This window comes from Bactrocera neohumeralis, chromosome 2, assembly GCF_024586455.1.
Source record: "Bactrocera neohumeralis isolate Rockhampton chromosome 2, APGP_CSIRO_Bneo_wtdbg2-racon-allhic-juicebox.fasta_v2, whole genome shotgun sequence".
In the NCBI taxonomy this organism is placed as follows: Eukaryota; Metazoa; Arthropoda; class Insecta; order Diptera; family Tephritidae; genus Bactrocera; species Bactrocera neohumeralis.
The window spans coordinates 7,921,053-7,936,360 of NC_065919.1; the positions used below are offsets into that span (position 1 = coordinate 7,921,053).

The 15,308-nt window shown below is 33.1% G+C and overlaps 1 protein-coding gene across 1 annotated transcript in view; it reads right to left on the bottom strand.

Moving 5' to 3' along the window:
- LOC126751014 (probable serine/threonine-protein kinase DDB_G0267686) overlaps positions 1-15,308 on the bottom strand; it is a 166,702-nt gene that overhangs the window by 13,586 nt on the left and 137,808 nt on the right. The window contains 3 exon segments of the mRNA XM_050460903.1: positions 1,678-1,740; positions 1,860-1,913; positions 3,044-3,121. Coding sequence (XP_050316860.1) covers positions 1,678-1,740; positions 1,860-1,913; positions 3,044-3,121 — 195 coding nt within the window.

Here is a 15,308-nt window from a genome sequence, read left to right on the forward strand (position 1 = left end):
CTTTAAAAGCTTTTTTAATTTTTTTGCTTCTAAAACTAACTTGATTGCATTTTTTATATTAAGTCTAAGAGTTTTTGTTGGTGAAATCGTGATAGCTCGCTAAAAACGATTTAATGTTTTTAATCTGAAAAGTTCGGTAGGAACGAAAAGCGCTCAAACACGCATTATTATTTTTAAACAAATTTGTGAGAAAGCGTTAAGAATAAGTTTAATGTCAATTTATTAAAGCATTAAAAAAGAGCTTAAAAGCTTTCACTTCAATGAGAGTTCAAATCTAATTTTATGCCTTAACAGCTCCTTCTAACTCTTCTACCTAGTAAAACTGATTTCTGATCAACTTTTATTGTAAAAGTTTAAATATTTGCTATATTGTTGTTTATTTTTTTAATCGTTGAAGCCAATTGAGTGTCTGCTTTATGCTGTCTTTGAAAGCTTTAGAAATCTTTACAACTGTTTTTGCTGCACTATTTCTACTTAGCTTAGTTAAATAACTAAAATGGGCAACTTTAACACAAGAAAATTATCTAGTGACTGTCTGTAAATCAAAATCGCTCTCCAAAATTTACTCAACCCCTTTTTAACTATCATTTCTAAAAATGGGAATTTGCTGCTCAGTGTGTGGTTTTGCTGTTGCTGTTTTGCTAGTAGGTTGTGGTTGGCAGTGGCGGTGTTTTCATTTCCCATACATGCACCAGAGCTAAAAACTACTACAAGGATATTTCAAAGTTGAGATGCTTAACAAAAAGTGATGACATATTTGTACGTTTGAATGAAAGTTAGATAGATAGTTAAACAAAATGGATTAGAAGAGAAGGCGTGTTGGTTGCGTTTGATAACAGAAAAGAGAAGAAGAAAACAACAGTCTTAAAAAGAACCGAAAATGTAGGGAATTAAAGCAGTACTGGTGTGAGAGAACATTTTGGACGCGCTGAAATGTTTTTTTTTTAACTTCTTATTTGTTCTTGTTGTTAGTGGAAGTAGTCATTTTCAAAGTGCACAATTTAACGAAATATTTCATATTTTCCATTTCTTGTTGTTGTTGTTGCTCTTTGCTTGGTATAATCGTGTGCGGCAAGCCACGGCGGTGTGTTTATACAAAAATTTGCAAGGCGTGAATATATTTGTTCATTACATTAATGGAATATATGAAATTTGCACTTGTAAGTGATAGTATAAATACATACACACACCACCCACAAGTGTACTTTTGAAATGCAAAAGCGCGGGTTTTAAATTAATTATTGTTGTAGTTCACTTGAAAATGACTACTTCGCTGCCTTTTTACATGTTTATGCTCAGTATTGATTTTTGTCTGTAGATATAGTGTGTTCACGCCAAGCCTGCGTTATGCGAATTTTACATCGATCGTACTAAAAGTAAATAAAGTAGTGTGCGCTGCTCAAATAAGCAACCCTGCTTGCTTTTGGTTTGTTTTGCTTTTGCTCAATATTTTCTTTGCGCTGCTGAATATTTGCAAACGTTTTTGTTTTTTTTTTTTGTAAAAAAATTTTCATTGCATTTGAACAAATGTTGTGTGCCTTTATAGCGGTAGGAATTGCATACAAAATAGTTTACATTCTCATATTAAATCTGTTTTCTTGCTTAATTTGTTTTTGTTATTGTGATAGCTTTTGTTCTTTGCTCGTTTTTTGTTTGTAATTTCAAAATTAATATTACCTGCAAATCCTGTTTAGCTGCCTCCGCACCGGCTCTGGTGTGAAATGTTACAAATCCAACGGGCTGTAAATTGGCATTGAAGTAAAACCGTTAGTAGCTTATAGTGGGAAAAAGGGAGTGCCGTGCCGTAGTGTATTGGGATATATGCACTTAAAGTAATACCTAACTTGTGTTTTACTTACCGATGCGGTTTTGCCATTCTTGCTGGTCACCTTTAAGAGAGATCCTTCATAGCCCTGCAAGGTAGAGATGTAGAAGAGAATTTTCAAAAATGCTTTCGAAATGTATGTTATGAATATTGATATTGTTGATTTTTGTTATATAAAAGCAATACATATTGAAGTGGGTCAAAAAAACGGATATTGTCTTCAATTGGTACTCCGAAAAAAAACAAATATTTTTGTCATTTGGTACTTTGAAAATAAGATTCGCAAGCTCCTCTAAAAACATCTCTCCAAGTATTACCTCTTATTGGAAACATTCTCCTACTTACATTTTTCTATTTTCTTTTATTATGATAAATTATAAGAGCTCCCACCCTAAAATGTATACTATGTATATCTACGATAATTGTATTTATTTTATGATTATTGTTGTTGCATACGCCTAACCTAAGTAAATTTAGTATTTCCCCTCACTATAAAAGCATATTGCTGAGTGTTTCTCATAACATAAAATAATTTTTATGTGAGTCTGTGTCACAAACAATCTCGTAAACTGGCCATCCGATCATTTAATGGTTCTCAAGATGCTACTTAAGTTGACATGAACATTCTCACTTTATACGACATATATTTTCTTAAATAAAAATCGCTAGTCTTTATGAAAAATTTTGTGCCAAGAAGAGAAAAATAGAAGTGACATTTTTTAGAAACTATTTTCTAGGATGGTATAAAACAGTATTTTTTTCAGCGAAAGGGCTATTCGAAAAAGGCCCATATAAATCGAGCTGCGTGCTAAAGGTTTAAATTATTTTAGAAAAATAACGTGCACATAATCGAGATAAATGCTGCTGAAAACAGCACTGAGTCTTAATTCAATTTTATATATAGTTCTGCTTATTAATTATTTACTCGTGAAACGCCACCAAAAAAATGCAGGTTTTGCCTACCGGTTTTAATAACCAAAAAACGTTTTTATTTACAGAAAAAAATGTACAGAAAGGAACTGAATTTGAAAAAAAATCTGTTAAAATTCTGTAAAAAATTTTGTTTTCTGTGAACTGAATTGAATTTGAAAAAAAAATCTGTTAAATTTTTTTTCTTAATTTGAAAATCAAAAAAAAATATTTACAGAATTTTCAGTGCCTTAGCATATAATATAAAAAAAAACATTTGCTTTAACTAAAAACAAATTGCCCACTCACCTCATAAGCTCTGAATAAAAGGTAAAGTTCGCGTGGTTTTGCGTCCATTGGCAAACCGCTAACGAAGAGGGTGCGAACCTGAAAATAGATAAACGAAAGTCATACATGAATATTAGTTGCAAACATTAAAATTATGTAGAAAACACACAAATAAAAATGTACGAAAAATATTTAGCTGCCAAAAAAAGCGTTACATGCCCTAAAGTCCGTTTTAAAAGCTTACAGTTCCGCTTTAGTATATGGTACTTGTAGTTTACCTGAAAATGCCGAAAAGTTCAGCAGAAAAAATCAAGCATTGCACTTTACATGCATGAAAGCAATTTTCCATGATAGCGTAATTAACTTACACCTTCGCACCTGACAGCTGATGGCAGCAACCACAAACACACGCACGCATACAACTGCATTATGCAAACAAAAGGACGCCATTATCTTGAGTGTATGAGCTTGTGTGTGTGTGTGCGCTGTTGAAAATGCAAATGTTTGAGTGCTCTTTGGCACTCTCAAAAGTTCATGTGTGATGTTAACAACAATATCAAGTGCGCACAAAGCATACAACAAAACAGGGAAACTACAATTGGGAAGCCGAAATAGCTGCGAAGCAATTACGTAAGCGTGTGTGAAAATGAATATTTGTATGTGTGCGGGTGTGTGAGTATGTGCGCGCCTGAGTAGTGGAAGCAAATTAACAGTAAAATCACTTGGGTCACATCGTGACCGAATGAACGCCTTCACACACACAAACATACACACGCACTTACATGATATATGTATATGTGTGCGTGGTTTCGCATGTCATTGCGCTCCTTTTAGCGCGCATACCAAAATCCTTGCCATACTAAGCATATAATTTGTATATACCCACGCACATACATACATACATACATTTATGTAGGTGCTACGTGTAACTTTCCGCTATGCATGAGTCATTATATGCACGTGTGTGTCTTGCTCGCAGTGTGAGTGTGTGCGCGAGCCAGCAGCGTCATCTGCGCTACCAAGCCAAGTGCGAGAAAAAAGCTCTCCAACTAAATAAGCATTATAAACGCTGAATTCATTAAGCGAATTACGGGCGAATGGGACGCTAAGGGGTAACAGGGCGTGAACTTTATGCGATTCGAGGGCAGATAGTGTGGCGTTAACGTCCTTTAAAGCCCGCTAGCAGCTCACATTTGCATGGATATGTTCGTATGTACATATGTATACCACAATGTATGTGTGTGCACTTATGAGGCGAAACATAAATGTGGCACCTTTGTTGATAGCGATCGTGTTGACAATGGGAATCCTCTGGCTGCTGACTGCTGCCTGACGCTGATAGACAACACATTGCCAAAAGACAAGTGAAAAAGTGTTGACATTTTTCAATACATATGTACATATGTATATAGGTGGTAGTTTACATGTGTCGCACTATGTGTGTGTGGGCAGGCGTTTGCATGTAGCGATGCATATGGACATTTTGTTTAAGCTGAAAAACGTGTTCTATCGGGAAATCTGTTGTGTAATTTAGCAGATGACTTGTCACAGCGCACATACTTTACTACATACATATATGCAGAGATATTAATTTATTTTTGTGTATGTATGTTTTCGTGTGCATGCAAGGAAATGCGTGATTTTGTACTATTGAGTTTGTCATTATTTTGGATTTCGTAATTATTTTTCAAAATAATAAAGATTTTAATTTCAATAAATTGCTAAAAATGTATGTATGTATTCAAAATGTTATACATTTTTTATTAGACTGCTTATAATTGACGTGCTCACGTTGGTATCGTTTTCGCGTCAAACATAAAATGTTAATAAAATAATGAGTGCCAACTATTTTTATATTTTTTTGTTTTAATTCCTTCATATATGTGATTGCATTTCTGAGTATAATTTTGTCCACATAATTTATTTTTCATTCAATATTTAGCATTTTTTTTACTTTACTCCTACAAATGTTTTGTTTTCATAAAATTAACATATAAATACTCTGAATTTTGTAAAACTATTTATAAACTCTAAGGCTATGAAAAAGAGAACTGCAGAACTTCATTAATCAAAAAAATTTAACAAAATCTTGCATGAAATCATATGACGTTATTTGAAAGTTACATCTATGTATGTATGTATATAGCCAAACTTTGATGTACGGATAGTTGTCATGCTGCGTGATTTTGATGCGCTTAACTGACACTTTAAGCCATCGTTCACGCAATGGTAAATTAAAAATTTATAAAACCATAGAAAAATGTATGAAATTATAAAAAAAACATATAAACATCTCACATGAAATTTTGTGAGCAGATATTGTAATCAATTTATGAATCCTGTTGGAAAGTCATTCACATGCTATTACTTAAATTTCTTAAATAAATTGACTTAGTATTTTTTTAAATATATAAAAACTATATTTAAGAAGGCATTTCTTTGCTAGATATTTAACGACAACTGCTAAGAGCAATGTTAGTATTGATATAACATAGTTTACAGAATAATAAAAAAATTTTATTGTTAGCAATGTAACGAAAACATTTAATATTTCTACGTAAAAATTGTGTAACGTTTTGAATGGCAATACCATAATAGAGATTTTTAACATTAACTCAACATAATGCCACATTATGCTGTAATTTTATTTTACGACAGTAACAGCAGATAATGTTAAAGAATTCATTAACATTCTGTGATAACAGTGAGCTGCCATTTGCGCTATGATGAGCAGCATTTTTATGTGAATGACTTTGTTTGACACGTTGATGTAAATAATAAAAGCACCTACACTCCTGCTACCAAAAATATACAATAAAAATATATGACAAAAATTTTAACTAACAGAGTTTATCAACATTATGAAATAACACAGTTGAAAGCATTTTAAATGCTAGATAATTGTAAATGCCGAACTTGAATCTTCTTTAATCCTAAAATACTCTCTCTTATGTATTTATTTCAAGCAAAATTTATTACCCATATTTCTCCTTACAACAAATTGTTTTATTTTTCATATTTTTTGCTTACAAAAAATTTCCGAGAGGCTTTGGCTGCATAAGCTCACATACAAACAAAGTTATTTTAGTATAGTACTAATGCAGCACATTCAAGGCTTAAATATCATAGGCTACAAATAAAGAGTTTAAGGCCATCGACTATGTGTGAATGCATACTTATATAGTATAGCTTACAGTTCAAGAGACGAGAGCTCTAAATCTGACAGCTTTATTTTGATGGAATTTCATGAGATAGAATAGACCTTTGGTCTGAGCATTAGTTCATTGTGTACAAATAATTGATTTATTTTTGTTATATGAAAATATAAAAGAAATATAAGAGAAATGTCTATGTAAGGTCAATATTCACAGCAGCTTGCAACTCCTGAAGATGTGAATAAAAATTTTACGGGAATTTTTCGCTTTTGCTCAAATAATTTTTCAAACAGTTTATGACTAACATAGACTATTCAAACCAAAACAAGACTCACAAAAAATCACATTTTTTTATCACCTGAATCAATGAAAAGAAAACGAACGTACTGTAGCAAATAAATCTTCCGTACTTTCATTAGTGTAGAATTGATTTGAAATACTGCCTGTAGATACTCGCTTTCGTGCGAAAATTGCTTTAATTTATATCATTAGCCTATATGTGAGTTGAAATAACTGTTCGTCATTTCATATTGCCACAGTTGGTGGCGTATGCGTTGTGCTGTGTTTTTATGCTTTTGAAAATCTCGAAATTAAAATCATTAATCAAGCAGCAGTCGGAATGTGGAACGTGCCACTTCCCATTTCGAACACTCGCAACAGCACGCGAAAAATGCAACAACACTTATTATATGCATATACAACACTTGCATGTTTATACGTTGCCACCGCACCTGCAACATTGTTAATTGCCAACGTAGACGGTAGACTTACAACGCGGTTTTAATTGAATTTTTATGAATTACGAGACTTGTGTGATGCAGCGAAAGAACATGCCATTGTTATAACGAAAATATAGTGCTTGAATGAATATATGATTGCTCTCCATATCAATATGTTATGTGCCGCGCAGTGGTTAAATAAGTTTAGCTTTTAAAAGAATCCGGTTTGAGAGCATTAAGGCTTGTAACTTGTTTAATTTAAAGGCTTTCACGAGTTTCTTATGTTGCATTGGGGAAATGACAAGCTCTCTGGTATATCTCGTTTGTTAAACTTCGAAAATGCGCTTATTTAAAATATAGGCAACACTTGTACTAACTGCGTGCCCTTCACTTATTACATCCTTTTCCAAAATTATCTTTAGAATACAACCTAAAAGAAATTTCGATATCATTTCACTGCTCCTAATATGAAAATTGACGAGTCTCAGCTAGAATGTAGAAAGTCTGCATTATACCTTTATTAAAACGTTGCCTACATTTAGGCGATTACTGCTAAGTATGGTATAGGCTTTGTTTTACAAAATTCTGAGGCTTCATTCGACAAAACTTTAGGATGCCAGCTCTATCAGCAAATTTAGAGAACTGATTTTTGCAGCGAAGTAAATAAATTTTCACAATAATAAACTTAATATAAATATAATTAATAAAAATAATAATTAAAAAAAATGATATACAATTTTATTTTTAAATTATTATTTAATATAATCAAATTATTTTTTTTTATAAAAGTTGTAGTTAATAAAAATATTATATAAACCTAAATTGTAACATTTGGAATGCATATCCTAATGTCTCTTACGCCATTTAAACATCTCATAAACTCCATGTGAATAGAATTTTTGGAAAATAATCAAGCAAATTGCCATATCGCGTGCGAAAGCACTGTCTGCTTCTCATAAGAGACGTACATTGTTACACAAACTTAGCTGAGTGCTAGAATAAATGTGAACTTTGGAACGAAACAGCTCTTTAGAGAGTTTTTAGTTGGCAGCTGCTGCTGCAGAATTTTGGAAGACTAATTAGACAGCGTGATTATAGAAAATTAATGCAAGTGAAATCACAGCACAGCTTAGAAAACAAACGAATACAGAAAATTAAATATTGAAACAAATTTACAAAGTAGTACCTACCAAAAAAAATAAATGTGTCGTTTGTAACCACATCGTCAGCTCAAGTGGGTTTCGAGTGAAAAATTTTCATACTTCTTTTCATATTTGAAATATTTATTTATTTTTGTTTGAAGATTTACGCTTTTCTGCGCATAAAATCTTCTTGTAATTAATATTGCAAGTGCTTAGCCAAAAGCTTTCCGAGTGAAATTATTTGGTTGTGCCTTCCGCAACAACGCTTCGGCAGCGGTTTTATTAACCAATTAGCGCTAATGGACGTCAAGAGCGGTTAAGATATGGCAAAAAAGAAAATTTTGCCCTTTTTGACTACTACAACAACACTATTTGTTGAGATTTGCTAATTATGTACTAATATTTGACCAAAGTATGCTGCGTTACTTGGTAATTTATAAACTTTAAGGGATTAATTAGTACCAAGAAATAATGAAAACGCTGCTCATAGCTTTCGAATTTATCAAAAAAATTGCAATAGAAATAAGAAAGTGGGAAATGTAATTTTTTGAAGTGTTTTTATTTCGTATAGGAGACTTCAATTTATTTAAAATTTTTCTTAATTTTTTAATTTCGTTAACTAATCATTCTTAACCACAGGCCTCGATGGAATTAGCATACATACCTTTATATGCGAATAACTTGCAATTTCCACTATTAACACACTTCAATCTTACATGCCGCAGCACAAAATCGAAAACAATTTACTTCGTCAGCGTAAAAAATCAATTCAGTATAGTTTTAGCATGCCCTCACTGTTCATGTTACAACAATCTCTTGCAACACAACGAGCATGCAGTTGCACGCACAACTAAATATGGCATGGTGTATGCACCTTGTACGAGTCTATGCATGAGTCCGTGCGTGCGTTAGTGCGATAATAATCATTTGGCGTTTCTACTGGGAGCGTGTTTATCTGGGCAAATCAGCACAATGTTATCGACGAGGCCTTGCACGCACACAGGTACAGGAATGCAACAGCGTGCGACACAACTGCGTACAAGAAAAATGTGGAGCACTGCGGCAATCACCATTTGCAGCAAATGAACCTTACAAACATATACATACAATTTGTGTGTGTGTGTGTGCAAGTGCATACCTTATTGAACGATCAACCTCGTGCTTGTTGTATGTCAGTTAAGTAAATATGAATGCGTACATTTCCAATGTTGAGTAAATCAGTACGGATGACATAACGTATGATGAACATTTTAGATTTTCGTAATGAGGTTTTTGTTTACTTTCAAATTGTAAACTTCTCCTAAGTGTGTGCTACGCTTAACATGCGTACATACAAAATCATTCTAGCTACACTATTAGCTAAGAATTTCTTAAAGTCAATGGAAAATAAAATAGTAATCAGATTTGTAAAATAACCTTAAATGTAGGCAAGGTTATTAGAAACACCAAATGGGATGATTTTTTGCTAGTTTCGACTGTAAAGTGGTGTCAAAATCGAAAAGCCTTCTCCTACTAAGCTTTAGCATTTTTAACGACAGAAAAAATAATATCGAGAGATTTCTGTGGGCTTGGAGCAGATCTTCTCAACTCTGGCTTAAAAACTTAATGACTTTCTAAAAAAAACTTCATTTTTAACACAAAAAAAATATTAAAAAATTTTCAATTGTAATTTCTCTCATCGAATTTTTTCAAGGCTACATAATTGCTCATTCAAAAAAGTGTTCACAAACAGTACTTTTTCATTCAGGCCATTATGTTTTATTAATATCATTAAGAAGTTCTTTATTTATGTTAATTTTCTCCAATATTTTGCTTTACCTGCTTTTAATGCATATTACTTTTGTTTAAACTGCTTGGATTTTTTTTAAACTTTTCTTTGTAAAACAGCATTTTTCACCAAATCGAATTAGCTGTGCCCACACTCATTTCTTCAGAGACAAACTTAAAATTTCCTGACGAAAGGCTTAAAGCTGTAAAATGTCCATAAAGCAACAGCAAAGCTGCACAGCACTGTTGGTAGGCAGATAACAAAATAAATAAAGAACTATAACAAGACAAAAGTAATAGCCGCTGTGGCAATGCCACTTTGATGGCCAACAACCCGACTGACACCGGATATAAGCTGCTGCAGGGTCTCCAAGAGAGAGAAAAAAAAACCATAATAGCCAACAAAGGCAGAGCAATGTTCGAACAACCATGACGGCTCGAAACCAGACAAAGTGGCGTCATCAGCCGGTGGCCTAGACGGCAGAATGCTAGTGAACTAAGAGTGCCAAGGGGAATAACAAGAACCGGATGCCAAGCGTGGCTGCGGCTGTGGCTTTCAATGCGGTTGTTTGTGCTAGAGCGTGTGTGTGTGTGTGTGTGAGCACGTGTTTGGGCATGTGGTTACCACTACTGAAGCAGCAGCAACAGCGGCGACTACAACGGTGTATTTCTGCCGGCGCCAACGGCCTGGCGATCATTCGACCGGTTGACCGGTTGATGGCTACAGTGCTATCCATTTAAATGGGATTTTCAACTCATACATATATGTATGCGTGAACAGTATCAAGCGCTTAAATATGTCGAGTTTAATGGCTGCACGCAGATTCTGGCTATGAACAGAAAAGCCGTGGAGGGACAGAAATATAGTAGATGGAGGAAGAGAGAGAGAGAGAGCGGCAGAATGGGCGGCATTTGGCTTGGCTGCCATATACCACTTTATGCATGCCGTTGTTGTTATTGTTTTTAGTTGGCTCTCGCACTAGTTAACGTTGTCGTTTGCAACTTCATCAACGGCGCTTTTATTACCCAGCATTGCAGCCGGAATAACTGGCATAGTTGTTGGCGTTATTGGCCTTCTGCAACCAGTGTCAAAGATTGCCAAGCACGCAGCAGCTCTGTTGTTTTTCTCTGGTTTGCTTGTAGTTTACAATGTGGTTGCGAGTCGTGCAATAAGAGAAATTGTTGCAAGATTGTCTGCGTAGCTAATGGCAAAGGTGCCAATGCTTGTGTGTGCGTAAGCAGCAAAACATAAATATCTGATTTGCATTTGCTTGTGCGTATGTCCTTGGGCGACGTTGATGACTTGTTGCCACTATGTGTCCCCTAACGGGTTTCTACATTGACAAAACTAGCAACTCCATTGAGTCGGTTTATTTATTTGTTCAAGTTGAAAATGCTGCTGCGTATGTGGCAAATACTTCCGGTTTATTATTTTCTATGCAAATGACTTTTAGCACGTACACACACACGCACACAGACGATGACGTAAGTTGCATTTGAGCATCTGCCAGCGTTGCTATATACAAACAGATATCATTTCCTCCTCTGGCAAGGGAAAACTTTGTGTTTGTTTTAAATATTATAACTTTTCAACTTGCTGTTGGTGTATTCGCTGCCGTGTATGTGAGCTGTAGCATAAGTTGTAGTTGCAGCTGGTTATTCATACTTACCCTGTTGGAAAACAAGCCAATTGTCTGACGAAATTTTATAACAATTTTATGTAGAGCCATAGATATATTTTTGTTTTAATAAATTATATGATATATATGTATATTGAAGAGTATGCATGTATGTGTATAAATATATATTTTTTCCTTTGGCTTTACAAGTGCTGCCACAGTATAATGCTTAATTGAGGTCTAATTTTTGGTATATATTTCCTTCTAAATTTTGTGTTTCGAGTAACGCTGGAAGGAGCTTCATATCTCATAAAATATTGAGGTTATTTTTTAAATATTTATTTATTTATTAAATATATTTGCTGTGAATTTTCATTTGAAATTAAGAGCGTTTAAACTTTCAAACAAATTTTTTTTCAATAATTTTTTTTCTTAAAAAGTTTATGCAAATTCAGTAAAATTTTTAGAAAAAGTGATATTGGAACTTTCTCTCATTAGCAAACATTTCATTTATATTGTTTTTATGGTGATAGTATCTCATTTTTGTTACAGTATCTGTGAGAAATATTGCATGAAAATTTTGTCAATCCTAAAAAAATTGGAAAAAAATATATATATAAAAAATAAAAAAATATATATTATAAAAAAAAATATTTAAAAAAAAATTTCGTGCTGAAACGTACTATTGAAAAAGTAAAAAAAAACTAGAAAAAAAAATAATAAAAGAAAAAATTCAAAAAATATAATATTTCATGCCAAATTATAATTTGGAATATCTCATTACACTCCATATTCGCTGGAATAACAGTTACGTATATAACTCAAAATAATTTATGTACTCATTTGCAAAGCCTCTTTTGTCAGTATATTCTCGTTTTGATTGCTCATACAGCCAGGCATTTTACAGAAACATATATTCATCTACAACAACATCGCATGCATTTCAGATTTCAATATGAGCTTATCATTACATACGACCTTTTGATTGTTTTTATTTGCCATGTCACATCTCATTTGTATTTGTTTTTGTTGCGAGTGATTTAAACACAAATTTACTGTTTGCTGCTTATCCAAATTGTTACATCTACCATATATATTATATATAGTATACGTGTGTACAATAGAGCGTATGTGGAAATGTTCTACGGATCAATCTGAACAACTTTACTTAAGGTACGAAGAAAGTCTAAAAACGGTTTCGAGCCAGCGATTTTTTAAGCAAAGTATTTTAGGGATCATAAAAATGTTTTCTTTAGTTTTTGAGATTTCCGAATCGAATTTAATACGTCGCTGCATTTTGATATTCTATTTATCATTTGTCAGTGTCGGTCAGATCTTACTACTATAATATATGTACTTGTATATCTCCCATAAAACAAATTATTCAGATTTTTTAAACTGAAAACCAGTACCGGCTTTTATCGAACTAGTTCTGCACTATATTGAGCTCATTTGAACATCTTCGGTATATTTATAAATAAAGTATTTGGACACATTTGCATGTATGAAAACTGAACTTAGTTAAATACTGATTTGACAAAAAAAAACTGTTTTATTGTAAAACTTGTAAAAATATTTATGTTAGCAAAAGCTGTATGGAATTGGATAAACAAATATTCCGCATTGCTTAGCAAGCGATGCGAGTGAAAAATTGAAAAAAAAATTAAAAAAATTTTGTTTGTTAATAAATAAATTTTTAATAACAAAACTTTTCCATTTTTTGTATTTATTTCGAATTAATGCCTAACAAACATAAAATAAGTATTTAAATACTTTTTTACGAATATTTAGATAGGATTACACTGTTATTCATAGTTAATATTTAAAATAGGGAAAAACATTTATTTTGAGAGAGAGTATTCGTTATATGTACATACATATGTATGTATATCAAAATTAAAACATTTGAGAATTGCTCGAATTAGAGCATGGTAGATAATTTGGGAAAAATAACGTTTTGAAAAATGCATATATATGTATGTATAATTTTGTCGTAAAATGCACAGAATACACTACTAAACAGCTGATACCCGATTCTAAAGTATTTTTTTATTTCATATTATTTAATTTCTATTATTTCGCAGTAGCAGCAGTAAAAAACCAGTTTTAAATCATTCGGCGAGGTCTTTTTTGCATTTTTTGAGAAAACTTTTCATAGTAATGTATTAAAATATATAAATGTCGTCTGAAAGCAGTGACTTAAGCGAAGAAACGGCCTATCGATGTTTAAAAAATGTGAAATTTTGATGCGAGAGTTTTTGATTGAATTTTTTTCGGTTTTAACACGAAATAAGGTTTCCTTCTTAAAATTTTTAATAAAAAAGAAAGTGTGTTTGGGACAAAAGAAAGTTACAACAAATTTCGTGGAAGAAAACAATTTTTTGTACAAAATAAAAATAAAAGTCCAAAAACGTGATTAGTTTTGGAGAACACAGTTAATATGCCCAAACGAAGGCTAAACACATTGTGTTCGCAAGATGGTCATTTCCACATTCATCACATCGTAGCTAAACATTCCTGCCAAGAACCATTACCATAATTTTTCTAAATAATTTTTATTATAAGCAAACCCTTCATAGGAAGGTCTGTTGAACTGATCATTATTTGCAGCTTTTTATTGCTAAAGTAAATTTAAGCTCAACTCTAAATCTCAGAATTTATGTATTATTAATGTTTAATAAGTATAAGCTTGCTTCGCTGTTCAGGGTTTTCTGCGAAGTAACACAATTGTCAATTTAAAATTCCATTTAAAATTTTCAAACAGTTGTTTTTGTTTCCTTTCACTGAACAAACTCACTTCGGAATTCATTAGCATGTAGAAATTTTGCTCATTAAAATTGTACCCTAATTAGTTATCACTCGTGAGTTTTACCTTTCCACTCACACCGACTAGAGTAGTTTTATAGGTATTGCTGGGAAATAATTAATTTTGCTATAGATACAAACATACACATCTAACTGTATGTGCTTATACAGAAATTTATCGATCAACGCGCGCAGCAATTACAACAACGAATTGTTGTATAATGTTGAATGTTGTTACATAATATTTCCAATAGCGTAAAATATTGGCCTTCAAACATCGGCGAAATACAACGAGCGCTACAACAACAACAAATTCTCTATAAAAGTCGTAAGCGACAGCGCAAAAGAAGAGAGTCGTCTTGAAAAATGCATATATATGTATGTACAGCTCAAGTTAAGTTTAAGTAACTTATGTATAACGGTACATTCCGCGCCCTCCGCCATGAAACTTATAAATATCTTAAATCTAGAGCAACTAGCAGCAGCTGCAAATACAGTGTTCAGTGTTATTAGATCTGTTGTTGCAAGTTGAAAGTTGTAAGTTGTATGCTGGCCAATGTTGTTGCTGCCGTTGCCGGCTGTCGTCGGTGTTAACGGCGAAAAATTGCTTGTAACAAGTAATCAGTGTTAACAATTTTCCCTTGCTAAAAACTTGCTAAGCACTTCGCCAAGCGTCCAGCGCAACTGCGGCGCTGACTACTTAGCAACCGAGCCAAAATGGATTTTCTACGTGGCATGGCATTTTGCGTGCGGCATGCCTGGCGCGCTTGAAATATTAATAGTTGGAAAAGGTGCAGCAGCGGTTGATGTTTAAACCGAATTGTGTGTGCGTCGTATAACGGTAAATGTACTTGCAACAGCAACAACTACGCTGCCACACTATTGCCTTTAATAATTAAAACTCATTAACACTTTCGTTGTGCAGAAGAAGTTCTAATGTTACCAAGAAGAACAAGAAGATGAAGAAAAAGAAGATGAAGAGAGCCAGCAGAAAAGGAGGAGTCTGAAGTTACACCGTCCACTCTCGTAGGATCAACTTTTTAGCTTACAATTTGCCGTTTGTCGCTTTTTCCAAATAA